The 15537-nt window shown below is 39.2% G+C and overlaps 2 protein-coding genes across 10 annotated transcripts in view; one reads left to right on the forward strand and one right to left on the reverse strand.

Annotated features, from left to right (window-relative positions):
- Positions 1-318: 318 nt before the first annotated feature.
- TM2D1 (TM2 domain containing 1) lies at positions 319-14708 on the reverse strand. Of its 2 annotated transcripts, none has more exons than XM_083509813.1 (7): positions 14432-14708; positions 13104-13177; positions 12501-12609; positions 11325-11416; positions 8581-8654; positions 3915-4033; positions 319-1189 (listed from the first exon to the last, which is right to left on the reverse strand). In XM_083509813.1, exons 1-6 carry the CDS (start codon positions 14590-14592, stop codon positions 3923-3925), a joined length of 621 nt encoding a protein of 206 aa, XP_083365939.1. In that variant the 5' UTR covers positions 14593-14708; the 3' UTR covers positions 319-1189; positions 3915-3922. The 2 variants fall into 2 exon arrangements, with proteins under 2 accessions (XP_083365939.1, XP_083365938.1); XM_083509812.1 differs by having other exon boundaries at positions 13104-13173; positions 14428-14708.
- Positions 14709-15177: 469 nt separating this feature from the next.
- The window catches only part of PATJ (PATJ crumbs cell polarity complex component), a 154779-nt gene continuing 154419 nt past the window's right edge, over positions 15178-15537 (forward strand). For 5 of the 8 annotated variants that reach the window (XM_083510248.1, XM_083510239.1, XM_083510243.1 and 2 more), the window contains exon 1: positions 15182-15483. The gene's annotated coding sequence lies outside the window, so the exon portion shown is untranslated. Of the gene's footprint in view, positions 15484-15537 lie in introns of all 8 variants that reach the window. The other 3 variants (XM_083510228.1, XM_083510249.1, XM_083510225.1) reach the window with 3 other exon arrangements.

Consider the following 15537-nt stretch of genomic DNA (forward strand, 5'->3'; position numbering starts at 1 on the left):
GAATAAGAGAACAGACACTGCTTCCATAAGTAAAACTATGAAGTCAGTAACTGAGCTCACTCTTTCAGCAACTCGTTTAACAAGTGCTGATGTAGGCTTAGAGACACAGTGCATTCCCCTCTTATTTTAGCTCTTATGAAGTGGACCTGACTTTAAACAACAGTTAAGACTTTCCAGGTGGCAACAAAGCTGACAAAAGTGAAATTGCCAACGGTAGTTGTGCTGAAATATTAAGAGACTTTTTATACCTCTCTTCATACTGGGAAAAGCAAAAATGCTTTATGGTTGGAAGAAGTGACAGAAAGAAGACAAGGGAAATGACAGCAATGACCATTGTTTATATTCCTCACAAACAGCAAGATGAAAATGCTACAAACATTTAGCTCTGAATTGGGGAGAGGGACAGTGATGTAAGTGTTCCTAGGGAACAATATTCTTATTCTGTTGAAGGAGGTGAGCCAAGACACTTAAGCTCCAGAGAACCTTTAACACAGGAAGCTATTTATCATAACAAGCTTGGTTGAGACTGCTCCCCATACTGAACCAATTAGAGTAGCTTATTTCGTCATACTTCATAACTTGCAATGATAGGTTTCCAAGCCTGGCACAGTGCAGTAATTGAATTTTGATCAAACACACATGGCCCATAACCCACTATGTGAAACTTTCAGAGCAGTTCGCAGCTTTTAAATATCCAGTCAACTTGTTGCCAAAAGTACAGGATGTACTTGATGCAAGGGAGGGAGAGAATGAATGAGCTGGAACTTGGTACATCTGTAAAACAACATTTTTTTGTCTGACTTTTCCTCTTGCTTTTAAAGAGCAGTCAGGAAAGGGATGCTGAATCTGAGGTCATTTCTTCCTGCCTTTACTTTTATGTTCGCACATGCACTTTTCAGAGTTTTTATGCAATTTGTATTAAGTCCATTGTGCAGTAATTCATGATGCATTTTCCATAATTTATGTCCATTGTTTATTCTTATTTAACAAAATAATTTAAAAGGAAAGTCACTGTCCTATTATTGTCGGGGCTATGGTTATTGTCAAAACCATGGCCTGTGTATGATGAAGCTGTCTTCTGCTTTTTGGCATGGGCAGAGATGACGAGACAACTGATGACACAGATGCTTCCATCAAATCATGTCCTTTGAAGGCAGACCCCTTCCATTAGTTATTGTTCAGCTGAACTCTGGAAGAAATCAAAGTATTAAATGATTAATTCCTGTCAGTGGGAAAGCATGAGTGGTTCCATAGCTTCCATGAATGAAAGACAGTTTGTGAAGCTGCCTCTTGTCCCACAGGAACCCAGAGCACAATAGTAGCCTCTTGAGTCCCCTTTGCAACAGCACAGTCAAACACACATCCCCCTCAAAGCCTGAACAACAGCTGCCCCCCATTTGCAGCAAGAATGGAGCTTGGATTTTCTTCACTTTTGTTCTCCTTTCTGCTCCCTTTCATAGGACTAAATTTCTATACGGCTGGTTATAGGATAGACATGAGCTGCATCTTCTCTTCCAACCACACCTTTTATCTATGTTCATTCCCAGCGCTTGTCATCAGGATACTACTGTAGGACACAGCTGCTGCTGGAGCCCCATGGGTGGCAGCTAGGTTAGCTGACTTCTCAGCTTCTTCCTCTTTGCTCTACGTCAGTCTATAGTTTAAAGCAGGGATAACCACTGTGGTGTCTCCAGATATTGCTGGACTCTAGTGAGCATGACCAATGGCCAGGGATGACATGAGCTGTAGTCTGGTAACATCTGGAGGTACATGCTGACAAACTCTGACTTAAAGTATAGCTAAGCACATTAAACTATTGCATACACTAGAGATAAACACCAGTAGCAGCAAAATGCATATGTGAGCTAGTAGACAGCTGTAAATCACCTACTTCTTGTCACCTGGTTGTGAACCAGCAAGGAAATAAACACATTTCAATGGCAAACTTTTATACACTGGAAAACAATGCAAATGAATGGTATCCTTGGTACGATTTGTAATTGCAGGATACAAATACATTCTGATCGCTTGAAGTTGCAAACTTGCATGCCTGCAAACTTACAATACAGAAGTTTAATATGGAAATCATTGAATATGATCCTGAGAAATATCTGTCGGCTGTTTTCAACTTTATTCGGAAACCACATGGCACCAACTGAGCCAAAGAACTCACTGGCTTAGCACAAATGAGCAAATGTGTGGGTTCCTGGTGAAATCAGTCACTGTGCTCCTCCCCAGTCATTTTGCTCCTGCCATAAGCTGCGGTCTGGCTTAGGGTGCCATCTGAACCTGGGCTCATGATTTAGCTCTCCCCGACAAACCATGAGCTGTAAAAACCATAGGACAAACCTTAGTTTCAGTTTGTGATTTGTCTAGAGACAGCTAAGTCATGAGCTTGAGTTTGAATGCTAAGCCAAACCACAGCTTAGCACAGTAGCAAAACAAGTAGGGAGGAACAAAGTGGCCATGATCTCTTCCCTGGGAGCTGGCACATTTTTATAAAGCCATGCTGTGCCGTAACATGATATGTGAACCAGACCACCGGGTGGTACATGAGTCCCATGTGTGTTTTCAAGCCTTCTCCCTATTTCATATAAAATGTGCCTTTTCTCAGTGCATAAGACAGACCTGTCAGGAACATAGGATGTCACTCTAGAAAACTAGAATTTTTATGGCTAGTTTGCTTCAGTTGTCCCATGCGCCTGTTTGAGGGTAAAGGTACCACGAGGATATGAAAGTTAGCGGTACCAGCATGCTCAGTTAAAGGATCTCAGGTGACTTGGGTGGCAAGGATACCTGCTTGAGATCTTTAACTGACAAACTTTCCTTGAGAGCTGCTGCCAGAGTAGACAATATTTGTGAAGATGAACCAATGCCAGTTCATCTATATGCCAGTTTCACGCATATAAACAGCTCCATTTGTGATTGCAGAAAATATATATAGGGTTTGAAGGTCTAGAGGCAGCCAAGTCATGAGCCCTTTCAGTTGCCACACATATACATGTGTTGGAGTGAAAGCCAGGGTATTGGCATATTAATTATGAAACTAAATCAAATTCAGAGCACAGCCATTTTCCATGCTATTTCTTAATTTTACTTTTGCTAGTGGGAAAACTTAAAAATGAACATGATCCCAATTTGATTGCTGTGTTACTGAACAATTCAGTTGTACATTTAAAGTACATGTTGCAAACTTCTTCAAAATGGGATTTATATAGTAATTATACTAATGGAAGATAATCTTTGAAATTGTTGAATAGTCTAGAAACTTGATGCATCAACACAGCAGCAGACAATACTATATAGGCTTTCCTTGTAGGCTAAACACAGACAGGATCAGTGCTGAGCTTATAACCTGATCTTTGCAATGCACTTGTTTCAATAGGCATAAGGTATTTGGTTATGGGGTTTGGCTCCACCTACAGGAAAGAGGAGGCAAAATGTGGGGTAACTAAACATTGCTTTTGCCAAAAACTGCATCTTGCTGTCTTTTCAAGTGAGATCCACCAATATTGGCTTGGTTCACTGTGGAGAAGGTAATGAACAGCCTCCTCTGCCACTGTTAAGAAGAGAATCACATAGTTTCTACCTTCTGCAAACCACAACACAAATGAGAGTTTGGAGTCTTTGCACTGCTGTGTGTTCTTATCATAGGTGAGGGGAAGTTGCATGTGATGGGTGAATGCAGTTTTGAACACTAAAAAGAGATACTCTTGCATTAGTTACAAAATTCCCAAGAATTTGTAGGGGGTTGGTTACAAAAAGATCATGGAACTGTGCAGTTATTCTGGTTTTCTGTTACATGACAGGAAACAAGCATTCGACTCCTCTGTGCCGTGCATACTTCATTTTACAAGAGTAATAGTTATTAATCAATTAATGAATTTTTAACATACCCAAATCAAGGCACTTACTGGCATGTTTAAGGGTATATTTGTGGTTTTCTGAATGTCTCATTAGAAATACTCAGTCTGGTAAGTCTTGCTCCATAATAATCTATGATGTAACTAGAGCCATCAGAAGGTCCAACGATCTAAAAGAGAATGCATTACAATATATATATATATTTAAAATCATTTTGAACAAAAATAAAACAAAATACGATTTTGAACAGTATATATGAAAAGGAATCTATTAAAACCATTACCCTAGCCCAGCAAGACATAAAACCTCTAATTAGAGCTAAAACTACTTATTAGAGCTTATTATTCCAAAACAAATATGACTGGAATTCTCTTTTAAATGTTTGTTGGGTGACTCATTTATATACTCTCCCTGCCCAGAACCCAAGAATGTTTACAGGCAGTCACCCATCCAGGCACTAACCAGACTGAGACCTGCTTAGTTTCAGTCAGGTGGTGGGCGCATGAATCTTTAGGTGCAGCTGGGACTTAGAAGCAAACAAAAGCCACAAGATTCCTACAGGAGAATATGCAGTAGCATGTATAAATTGTTATAACACTGCTGACATTTTCTGAAGTTTCAACAATAGGGTGGAAATCACACTACCTTTACATGTGAAGACCGACACATATATTTCCACAAACATCTGTGTTTAGGAAATTCAGAAACACTGTTTTGTGTTTAAAAGAACCAGCTCTTCAAGTGTCAAGCACAATCAAATGTTTTTACTAAGCAACAGTTTCAGCAACCATTTAAGGCCATTTAGGAAGTAAATACATAGTGCCAAAATAATCTGGAAACATTCCCTTTGGTAAACATCCTTCTCATCCTCAACTTTCTTTAATTTAATATAAAAGCTGACCCAACTGAAAATCCGATCTTTGCATTAAAATGTTTAATTGGCAGGTGTTTACAATTCATCCCAGAAACCTCACAAATTCATTTATGATGGCAACATGGAATTTCAAGCACATTGTTGTAATGGATTGAGTTCAGTATTATATAGGATAGGCTCATAATTACAGTTCCCCCTCCCATGCTGTGAAATTATGTTCTAGCAGTTTTAATGTCACATCAGTTTTACCTAAATGCTAACATAGCTGAACAGAGAAGCTGAGAGGAGCCTGAATGGGTAAATTTAAATCAGGGAGTTTAATGTCTGTAATTCTATATTGTATAAAACTTCCACAAACATGTATTTCTTCCTTTGTAATGGCAAACTGAGAAAAGTGTCAATACATGAAATTATTCTGCCAAAACTCCTCTTGAATCCATGAGTATTATATTTCTGGCGTACAATAATTTTAAACCTTTAAGGTTATTTTTAATCATTAGCTGGCAGGTCCAAAACTCATCTATTCTAAGCCCCACTGCTGAAAAAACCAAACCCCACAAACCCTTCCTGTATTTTCAGCCAGAGAACTGTAATCGCTGGCAGCTAACGTCCAAAAATTAATAACATACCTTCCAAGTGTCAGAAACAGAGTGGAAATGTCTGTAACTATGCTTCATAGCAACCTAATTGTTTGGTCCTGAAGTTTAAGTTCTGACACCCCAGGTTTCCTTACAGCTATACCTACCCTACTAGTATTACACCTCTATGTTTTATGATATTGTGGTTCAAGAAGAGGTGTGGAATTTGAGGGTAGAGCAAATCCCTTCAAATGAATTGAAGTTGTTTCTATTTTAGCTGTAAGCCACCTTGAGTCCTTGTCAGGAAAAAAGGCAAAGTATATATATTAAAATAATAGTATTATAATACGTTGTTTGTCTTAAAAAATTTAACAACATGGGTGGACCTGGTTGGTTTTTGAACTTATGTACTGGGTTCTGGGGGGCTGTACAGGAGCAGATCATATGAACGAAAGTTTGGTTCCAGTAAACCATGATTATTATTATGCCTAGGTCAAATATTTTAATGAGAAAGCATAATTGGATACAGGGATAATTCTTCCTACAATTCTAACTTTGAGATAAACACTGTGATGGGCCCTATATCTTCCTTTGAAGATATGAGTCTGGATGGTTGACAGCTCTCTGATAGCAGCACCAACGGGACTGCAGATGAGCAAATTATGGTTCTCCCAATTCTAATTAAAAACAAGGAAACAGAGAGGATTTATCACTGTGATCCATTCAAATCTGTGCTGGAACAATACAGATTTTTTTGTTTAATTGGGACTGGAATAAAATATTACTTCCAAAATATTACTTCCATTCTTTTGGGGTACCTTTTGATTGTACAAGTTTCCTGTTCAGAGTTTAAGAGTTACCTATTTCTCTGTTAATTAAACCAGGAAGCAACTGTTCAAGGAAAAATGCCCCAGTTACAAACTATGGCATGAAAGGGGAGTGTAAGATATGAACTGGGTACTCAAGTTTGTAGTGAGTGATGTCTTCACCCATTTTCCACTAATTGCCCACGTGTGTGCCTTTGTACTATATTCTTGTTACATTACAAGATTATTTTTATGTTAACGAATGTTTTCTTCCCTGTTTAGAGATAGAAGCCTTTGTTTGGGGCAATTAGTTTGAGAAAGGAGAGTACAATCTTAGCTAGAAACCAGGTGGTTTCAAGGATCTTCTTCCAGGCTTGGGCAGAATTTATAACATAGTTCTGATAAGGAAAGCTGAAAGACTCAGAGTTGAAAGTAAAGGAAGAGGCACAAATTTTAAATATTGGGTCAAGGCCTAAAGTAATTAAAGAGTAATTTTAATGAGCAAAGTATTCGGATTGTGTCAGGAGATTTGAAATGAGAGGGGTTCTATTATTAGTGAAACCCATAAAGAAGTGGACTTTACCAAGGATGGGGCTTCTCTCTCTCTCTCTCTCTCTCTCTCTCTCTCTCCTGTTAGTTTCTTACATTTAACTTAATTGGCACCCCCCTCCTCAACAGCACATTCCCTGCAGGCATGCTGGCTTGGTGGTGTGGGGAGATGGAGAGTAGGTTGTCTGTTTGCTAAGATGAGGAAATGTGCTTCCAGGAGTAGCTTCATAGTTTTTCTAGGGTTTTTCCTTTTACATTCTATTTTTTATTTTCCCTAAACCTTATGAATTATTTTAGCTCAATATTTCCAACAGAAACCAGTAGCCCTCACCATAGCAATTCTTGTAGATATAAACCTTTGCTTAATATTTTCCAAATTTAAAGTCATTTATTTGCTCATTATTCCTTAAAGCCCTTAATTCTGTCTCAATATTTGGGAAACACATATCTATGTATCATACATTTAATCTACTTGCTTTAAAATCTTAAGTAACTTTTTGTATATTGTTTCAGAATACCTTTGTAATAAAGTGAAACTTTCCTACTGTTTTTGAGTTAGCTAGACTGCAGCGAGGGTGTTAGGATAACTGCTTTCTTATATTTTATTTTTCATTTATAATTTCTTGTTTTAATACAAACACTTCCTATTTCTTCTCTTCAGCATTTGTAGTAGCCCCATTATTACATCTATTGTAGTATGATCACTTTTATGTAACTTTCTGTTTATTCATATCATGCTTTTGTCATTTTAAATGGATATTTACAATTTCTCACAATGTTCCAGTTATTTAGTCTTAATACATTTTTAAATTTACTTTCTTTTTGTGTGGTTCTGGCTCTTCAGTCATATAGAAATATGCTCCGTGGAGCATATTAATGCAGATTGAATATAGAACCTATTATTCATACTTGCTATTACATGTCGACCAAGAGAGCATGAGGTCAAGAAATAGTGAACATCAGTCAGATAGGTAAAGGTTAAGTCAACATTTTTAGCCGGCTGTTCAAGCTGAAATACGTGAAGGCTAAATCAGCTCATATGATTTGGCAGTGCTTGGTTTAGATCACATAGCAAAACATGCATTTTGAGACTAGCAGATACTGTGGCTTTATCTTTGTGGTTCTCAACTATATACAGACAACTCCCTATTTATGCAGGGGTTGCATTCCAAGGCACTGTGCGTGTTGGCGGGATGCAAGTAAGTCCGCCCTATCCCCTTCCAGTGCTGAAAATGGTGTGCGCATCAGCAGTTGCGCATGGCTTGAATGTGTGCAAATGGGAGAGTTGCCTGTATGTAACATAGGTTTTAAGTAAAAATTAGGTGACATGGGTCTATAAGCTGACTAATACTACAACAATGGAAAGCAAAGTCCTCCCAGTTATGGAAGATTGGCCTCAGAATATAATAATCTGAATATGTAATCTTGAATAAATAAAAGAAATCTGAAATCTAGGAACCTGTCTCACACACTTTTCTGGACTGCCAAGCCTCATATATTTTATTAGTGTTTTTCCCTCCTCTGCACCCGCCTCCCAAATGATTTCACTTTTCCCAGCAGTGACTAAGGTATGGAAAAATTGTGTTCCAGGGGCCTCTTTCAGAAATGATACAAATATTTCATTGTTATATAACTCCTACTATTCAAAAATAAATTAAATGTTAATAAACTAGAGCTGCTGGAATAAAAAAAAAGTAAAACACATTCTTTAAGAAATAGAACAGCCCTATAGCAAACTGCTTTTGAAACTGAGGAAAGTTTTAAAAGCAGTTATTGACATGGCATGGGAATCAGCTGTTCAGATGGGGGGAAAGGAGAATTCTGCTGGGCTAGCACAAGTCCCTTGCGGAAATCTAAGTAGCTTTTTGGATCCTAGCCAATGTCTTTTATTCTGATGTTGCAAGCTTACCTGCATGGAAATCAGAATGAAGTCTATTAAACTACCGATTCCACAAAATCCTACTGTGCAGAACTTTAATAAACCTGTGAATTAAGTGACAATCATACATTGAAGAGCATAAAAAGGTTTAGAGTGTTAGTTTTTAGACAACGATATATTTTCCTTCATAAAACATCTTTCAATTCCTTAGCAGCCCTTGAGTGTTATCCTGAAGAAGAATATGTGTAGCCAAGAAGTCATTTTTCAGTGCTTACTTTACACATACACCCCACCCCACCCCACCCAAATAGAATTTTTGTAGGGAGAGATGTGGCTTTGACTGGTACACTACAATTAGCAAAATACGGTGGGTAACTTGGAATGGCCACAAACAAACACAGGGTGATCTCCAACTAAGTAAAGAGTTAGACCCATTGAAATCAATAGACTTAAGTGACTTAAATTCATTGATGTTCATTGGTCAACTCCAAGTATGACAGTAGATATCACCCCCAGGCTGTAAATTTAGACAGCTACATGTAAATGACTTCAGTACAGAAAGTATAAGGGGGAAAGAAAACCCTCTAAACTAGCCGCTCTGAGCCTGGCCTTGGCTGGGGAGGGCGGGGTATAAATAAAAATTATTATTATTGTTGTTGTTGTTGTTATTATTATTATTATTATTATTATTATTATTATTAAACTGATTGGTCGGGACTTGCTCCCTGATATTATGGAAGCTGGCCGTTGAGAATTTTATATTTATCTAATGCTAGGAGTCCGTTTGATGCTATGGTCAGGTCCCTATCCAAACAGCTTCCAATCCAAGACAAAAGTGATAAAAAAGAACAGTGTTAATATAGTAGCAATGTTGTTGTAATTTAGGAAAGATTTGGAACAAACTACATTTGCTTACATGGGAGAGCAGAATGTTTGTAAGCATTGTAATAATACACTGGAGTCCCAGAACTGTCTATTTGTCTAACATGAAGAAGAATGACAGACTTAATGGGTTGTTATTCCATTGGGAAAAACCAAAATGACACTCTATAATCTGAATGGGTTTCACTCCAAATGGGTACATGAGGATTGCTACACTTATAAAAATATGGGCAAATAAATAATTAAAACATCTTTAGCCAAGCATATAAAAGCACAGGCACCACTCCTGCCAACAGTGTCTCAAAACAGCAAGGCCAGCTACTACCAAAATATTTACTGGCAACAGGGAAAAAATGCAAAAATAACAGAAAAGCAACATGTGCCAATTCTTTAAAAGATACTTGTCTTCTACCTCTATAGCACTTTCTACTGAGGCAACAGTCAGGGAAGTCTTCCTGTAGAGCTGTTTACATTTTAGGGACCTGACAGGCGCCTTATATGCCCAAGTACTGATGTCTGGCAGTACATTTCATGCCAAGACAGAAAAGCTTTTCTAATGTGGAGTCATTTTGTGAAGACAAAAACCATGATAAAATGGCTCTAAGAGATTTTTTTTATGATTCCACACAAGTTAATATCTCTGAAATGTCTACTAACCTATTTTCTAAGCCTATGATATTCACATGTGAATGAATTCTGTTTTTAAATAAACGTTTCTTGGACTGATAGATATTTTCCTAGATCCTTCTCAGTTTTGTTGTGTATGTTTGATAGGGTGCTGCCAATCATTTTGATTGCTGGTATCAATTGGGACAACACTGATTTATCCTGACTTCATCTCAAGCCATGAAGAATCCTAGAAGGAACATACACACACACACTTGCTCCATCAACTCCTTTTAACTCCTTGACCTTAGTGAAGCATATGAGTGGGTGTTGTCAATCACATTGGCTGTTTTTGTTGTCTTTTACCCTGATTCTTTTCAAAAGTCCTATTTATTTGGATAAATGAGTATACAACCATAGCCTCAACACACTAAACTCAGTGGCATTTACTCCTAAGCAAGCATGCATAGTATCAGGCAGCTTGTTATACTAAAACCATGATTATTTTTTTACCAAGTTATGGATGTTTTCAGACAAAGCCTAAGCCAAATGACTTCTACCAGATCACATTGAGGATCAAATACCAACTCATGTTTCTTAGTAACCACAGTATTAAGACTGTGGAATACTCTAATTTTACAGGGTATACAGCCAAGAAGGGTATCAAAATGACAAAAGTAGTTTAAATTTGGGAGCAGGGAAGAAAGGAGACAAGAAAGAGGATATTTAAAGCTATGTGATTAATGTAGATCCCTATGAGGATTATAGGCAAGATTGAGGGGCATATCATGTGAGTAAGTTTTCAGTGTGGTCAAGGGCAGGACAGACTAAGGGGCTAATGCCTGACTGAGAATTCTCTTAAGAAAGGCTGCTGAGGGCAAGAGGAAAAAGCCCAAGCATTTATTAAGTTCTCTTTTTGCTCTTTGATACACAGATGCCTAGGAAGCAGGCATGGCTTGTAAACATGGAATTCAATGGAGAAGCTTCACAATGTGATCTGAAATGACAGGCTTGTGAAAAATACTTACTTTTAAAATATGGTAGTTGATTTGACTAGCCTACCAACTGAGTTTTAATGCTTATTCATCATATACATGGCATAAATTTAGGTCACAAATTGTACTTATCATTACTTCACATTCTAGCTGTGATCAAAAATACACATACATCATAATCTTCAGTGTAATCATCTTTGTTTGCAGTATGAATGGCACCTGCTCTTAATACTGCCTTGATGCATAGTGAGCCATAGCGGTGGCCTAATACTAAGAAGATAAATCACTCACCTAATGCAGGATACCCTAGATAAAACCTATCTGCTCCCAGCCATCCAAGAAATAAAGACAGAGCCACTGCTACTTTGTAGGAGTAACCATTTCTAGAAACAGGAGAGAAATGTGGGTGAAAACAATTTGTTAAATCAAACCACCTTGCCCCAGTGAGCAATCTGACCGCTAAATTCTGAACTAGCTGAAGTTTCTGAGCTGTCCTCAGAGGCAGCCCCCCTCCCTATAAAATCTAACCTATATGTTATCAGAGATAGACAACAGAAGTTAGGCTACCTCTACCAAGATAAGGGTGCATTTGGGCCAGCAGCCGAAGCTGATGGAAGGCACTCCATGCCACTGAGGCCACCTGAGCCTCAAGGAACAGCAATGGAAGCTGTTCTACCTGCTCCTTCAGAGAGAGTGTAACCCCATCAAGAGCAGGCAACCTCTCATACATCCAGTCTAAGGAGTCACCCACTTAGCAGTGTCTAAGTCTCTGGATTGAGCTCCAGTTTCTTGGCTCTCATCCAGTCCATTAACAAGGCAAGACCTTAGTCCAGCATATCCACTGCCACACCTGCAAATGTAAAGGAGAAGTAGAGCTGTGGGTTCTTAGCATATTGCTCACAACATACTCCAAACCTCTGGACGACCCCACTCAGTAGTTTCATGTATACATTAAAACAACATGGGGGATAAAATCAAACCCTAAGGACCGCAAAATGAAGCATCCACAGAGCCAAACAACGCTCTCCAAGCATCACCCTCTGAGAACAACCATCCAAGTAGGACTGGAACCACCACAAAACAGTGCCACCCACTCACAACGTAGACAGCCACTCCAGAAGGATACCATGGTTGATGGTATTGAAAGTCACTGAGAAGTAAAGGAGAATAAACAGGGACATATTTTCCCTGTCTCTCCCCTGACAGAGGTAATCATACAAGGCGACCCAAGCAGTTTCTGTGCCAAAACTGGGCCTGAACCTCTTAGATGTGAAGCAGTTTTACTACAATTTCTTAAAACTGACGTGTTACTCCTCTACACTCCTGTCATAGAGCTGAGAAGGAAGAGGGCTAAATCACACTTCAGACTAAGGAGGTGGCTGAAGTATATGAACAATTTTATAATTAATTTAGCCAAGCTTTACAACAAGTGGTGGCATTATATATTGAACAAAAATATTCACTTACACGTTTCGACACTCTATAGGCTTGTAAAATCCAATTTCCTTTCCAGTAAATTGGGTTTCATTCCCAAAGAAATTCTTGCAAGTAATATTTGGTGCTGGAAGACAGCCGACTGCGGGCAAAAAAAAAAAAAGCATTCTGCACTAAACTCCAGGGAAAGGCCTCCAGGGAAAGAACAAGTGAAATAAATATATGCATGTTTTTATCAAGACAGCTAATACTACACATAGAAGAATGCAACTGTACTACAGATTTAATATAAAATATTTTCTGGAAAAAGTGGAAATATACAAGTTAAGTTTTCTGAATTAACATTATAAAGTAATGACTAGCATGATAAAATAGTTGAACAAATTTCTTTGCACCTATGACACTAGACTATCAAGGTGCATAGAAGGTTGTGGACCAAAGATGTTGACATACCGCTGTAAATAAATACACCAATTATGCATTCAATTATAAATTGTGCCATACGCAGTGTTACTGATCACCACTATACATGATCAATATGGGGGTGCGGGAACTAGTGTTTATCATGAACAGCATTTAGTCAAATAATATGCACCAGTAGCTAGACTAAAAGCATTCTATTGCCATACTCCTTACCATATGCAGTGTGATTTGTACAGTTCAAAGGTTCTTGTGTTTCATTGTCTATTTTAGGATCTTCACAAATATATGTTTGAACAATTAAGGAAAACAAATATAAACTGAACTCCCATGTTAAGTGTTCAACAATAACAACACAGTAAATTACGATAAAATGTTTTATCTGCCTAAGATTTTACAGGCGGAAGTGGCCTGTTTTCCTTCTTATTACTAATATTTTGGGTATATAAACATATAAACTTTGCATTTGAAAAACGAAGTGCTTAACTAGGCTTTACAAGAGACACAGAGTTTCCTGGTATTTATCTATCTCTTCCTAATAATGCGAGACAAACAAAATGGAAGAGATCAGACAATCATATAATGGTTTAAATAAGCCAAAATCTAAGGAAGATTTTTGCTTATACCCAGACAGCCCTTTATATGAACTATAATTAAACCTATTCAGTATAGTTTCCCATTTTATCCAATCCAGCAAATAGCAGTTAGCAGTTTCATAACAAATTAAGATGCTATTAAACTATGGTTTAAAAATATGTTATTTAAAACATAGTTTAACATCCTGGCTTTCTTGCTCTGCTAAAACAATTAAATGTTGTACTTTTATCCACAACAAAATATGACCCAGGAGCCGCAGATAGGCGGCCCAATTGTTTAGAACAGGTGTGGGGAACCTGTGGATCTCTAGATGTTGCTAGACCATCCCTGACCACTGGCTGTGCTGGCTGAGGCTAACAGGAGTTGGAGTCCAACAACATCTGAAAAGCCAAACTCTCCATTCGTGAACTAGACTTTTTTCTGCTTAATTTTATTAGCATTCCTTTAGTCCAACACATCACAGATTCAAATAAAGTGATTGTACTACATGTTACCCCAAAACCATTTCAAAGACATATTAGCACAGCGACAGGCAAAAGAGGAGTCACTACTCTTAGCCCTTCCCCTACTTAGGGGGTCCTTTACCTTTTACTTAGGTTAAATATTTTTTCTACACCTGTTCACTGCCTGATGTCAGATAGCCTTGCTTGATGAGGTCACTTCATGAGGTTTAAACATGTATTTCCCCCCATATCTTGCCACTTTGCAGCTGCCACTTTTTTGTGTATGGCAGAGCTACTGTGCCCCTTAAGACTACAAAAGATTCAACAGGTGTAGCTTCTGCCCAGCATGCAGCTGAAGTGGTTCGAAGGCCTCACCGGGTGTTTGAAATCGCAGGAGCTCTGCCGGGAAAGGGGGCAGCCCCACGGCCCTCCCCAACCCATTGCAAGGCCCATCACCATGGCAACCAGGCGCTGCTGGGTGCCCTCTGCACAGCTTCAGGATATTGGCCGACTCTCAGGTCTTCGCACTTCAGAGAAGAGTCGCCGCCCGCCGCGCCCTGCGCCGCGAGACAAGCCAAGCACAAGGTTCCCAAGGACCAGAGCGCGATCACGCCGCCTTTTTTCCTCTTGTTCCCTGACAGCGGCATCTCCTGCCAGGCGGCCATGTTGGAAAACGAGCCCCCTGGTCAGCTGACGTTTTCGCCCTATCTAGTAGCGTCGACGCTTCTCCCGAAGGGCCGGCGGGCCTCGAAATGGGGCGGAAGAAGCGACGCTGTTCTTTCAGGGAAGCCTTCATTTTCCCATAGCAAAGATGGCTCCCGCCCGCTTTCCTCCCCGGTAAACGGACAGGCGGCGAAATGGGAAGCCGGGTGCCTTTTGCAAAGATGGATGCTTTTCTAACAAAGCTGCGAGAGGAAGCTCGGCTGCCCTTACTTAAGATGGATCCTTTTGAAGCGCGGAAACTTGACTAAAGTGTTCAGCCCCATCCCAATCTCAAAACGAAAGCGCGTGCGGTGGTCAGAGGTTGATAGGATCATAAAATAAAGGTGAATGTAGAGTATGAACAAAGGATAAAGCCAAGCTCACAAATTAATGCCTGTGTCATGTTATTTATTCAACTTATATCCCACCCTTCCTCCCGAACAGGGTTTCCCAAACTTGGGTCTCAAGCTGTTTTTTTGGACTACAACTCCCATCATCCCTGGGCGCTGGTCCTGCTAGTTAGGGATGATGGGAGTTGTAGTCCAAAAACAGCTGGCGACCCAGTTTAGGAAACCCTGCTCCCGAAGAAGCCCAGGGAGGCATAGAATCTCTTCCGATCTCGTTGATAGGTTCCTCTCGCTTCCATCCACAGTCTCAACCTCTAAAGGCTGCATAAAATAAAATAAAAAGCTAACGGGGTTCTGGGGTCTTTCACCGAAATTAAGCAGTTTCACACGCACACGCAAAACGGATATTTGTATATCATAATAAGAAAAAGCTTCACCTGCTGAAAATTTCTGTTAGGTATTTTTTAGGTCCAAAGGGGTGAAGAGGTTCACTGGCAACAGAGATTGGTAAGCATGCATTTAAATGTTTTAAACTAATTTTATAGAATAGAGAAGAGTATT

This window comes from Podarcis liolepis, assembly GCF_965112155.1.
Source record: "Podarcis liolepis genome assembly, chromosome: 6".
In the NCBI taxonomy this organism is placed as follows: domain Eukaryota; kingdom Metazoa; phylum Chordata; class Lepidosauria; order Squamata; family Lacertidae; genus Podarcis; species Podarcis liolepis.

What these genes read in the sequence shown, in the direction of transcription:
- TM2D1 (XM_083509813.1), bottom strand. Translation starts at nt 14,592, where the DNA reads ATGGCCGCCTGGCAGGAGATGCCGCTGTCAGGGAACAAGAGGAAAAAA. An exon ending in GAAGACCTGAGAGTCGGCCA is followed by an intron (nt 13,178 to 14,431) that starts ATATCCTGAAGC and finishes AATTGTTCAAAC; the next exon opens with ATATATTTGTGAAGATCCTA. An exon ending in TCTAGGGTATCCTGCATTAG is followed by an intron (nt 8,655 to 11,324) that starts GTGAGTGATTTA and finishes CTTAATTCACAG; the next exon opens with GTTTATTAAAGTTCTGCACA.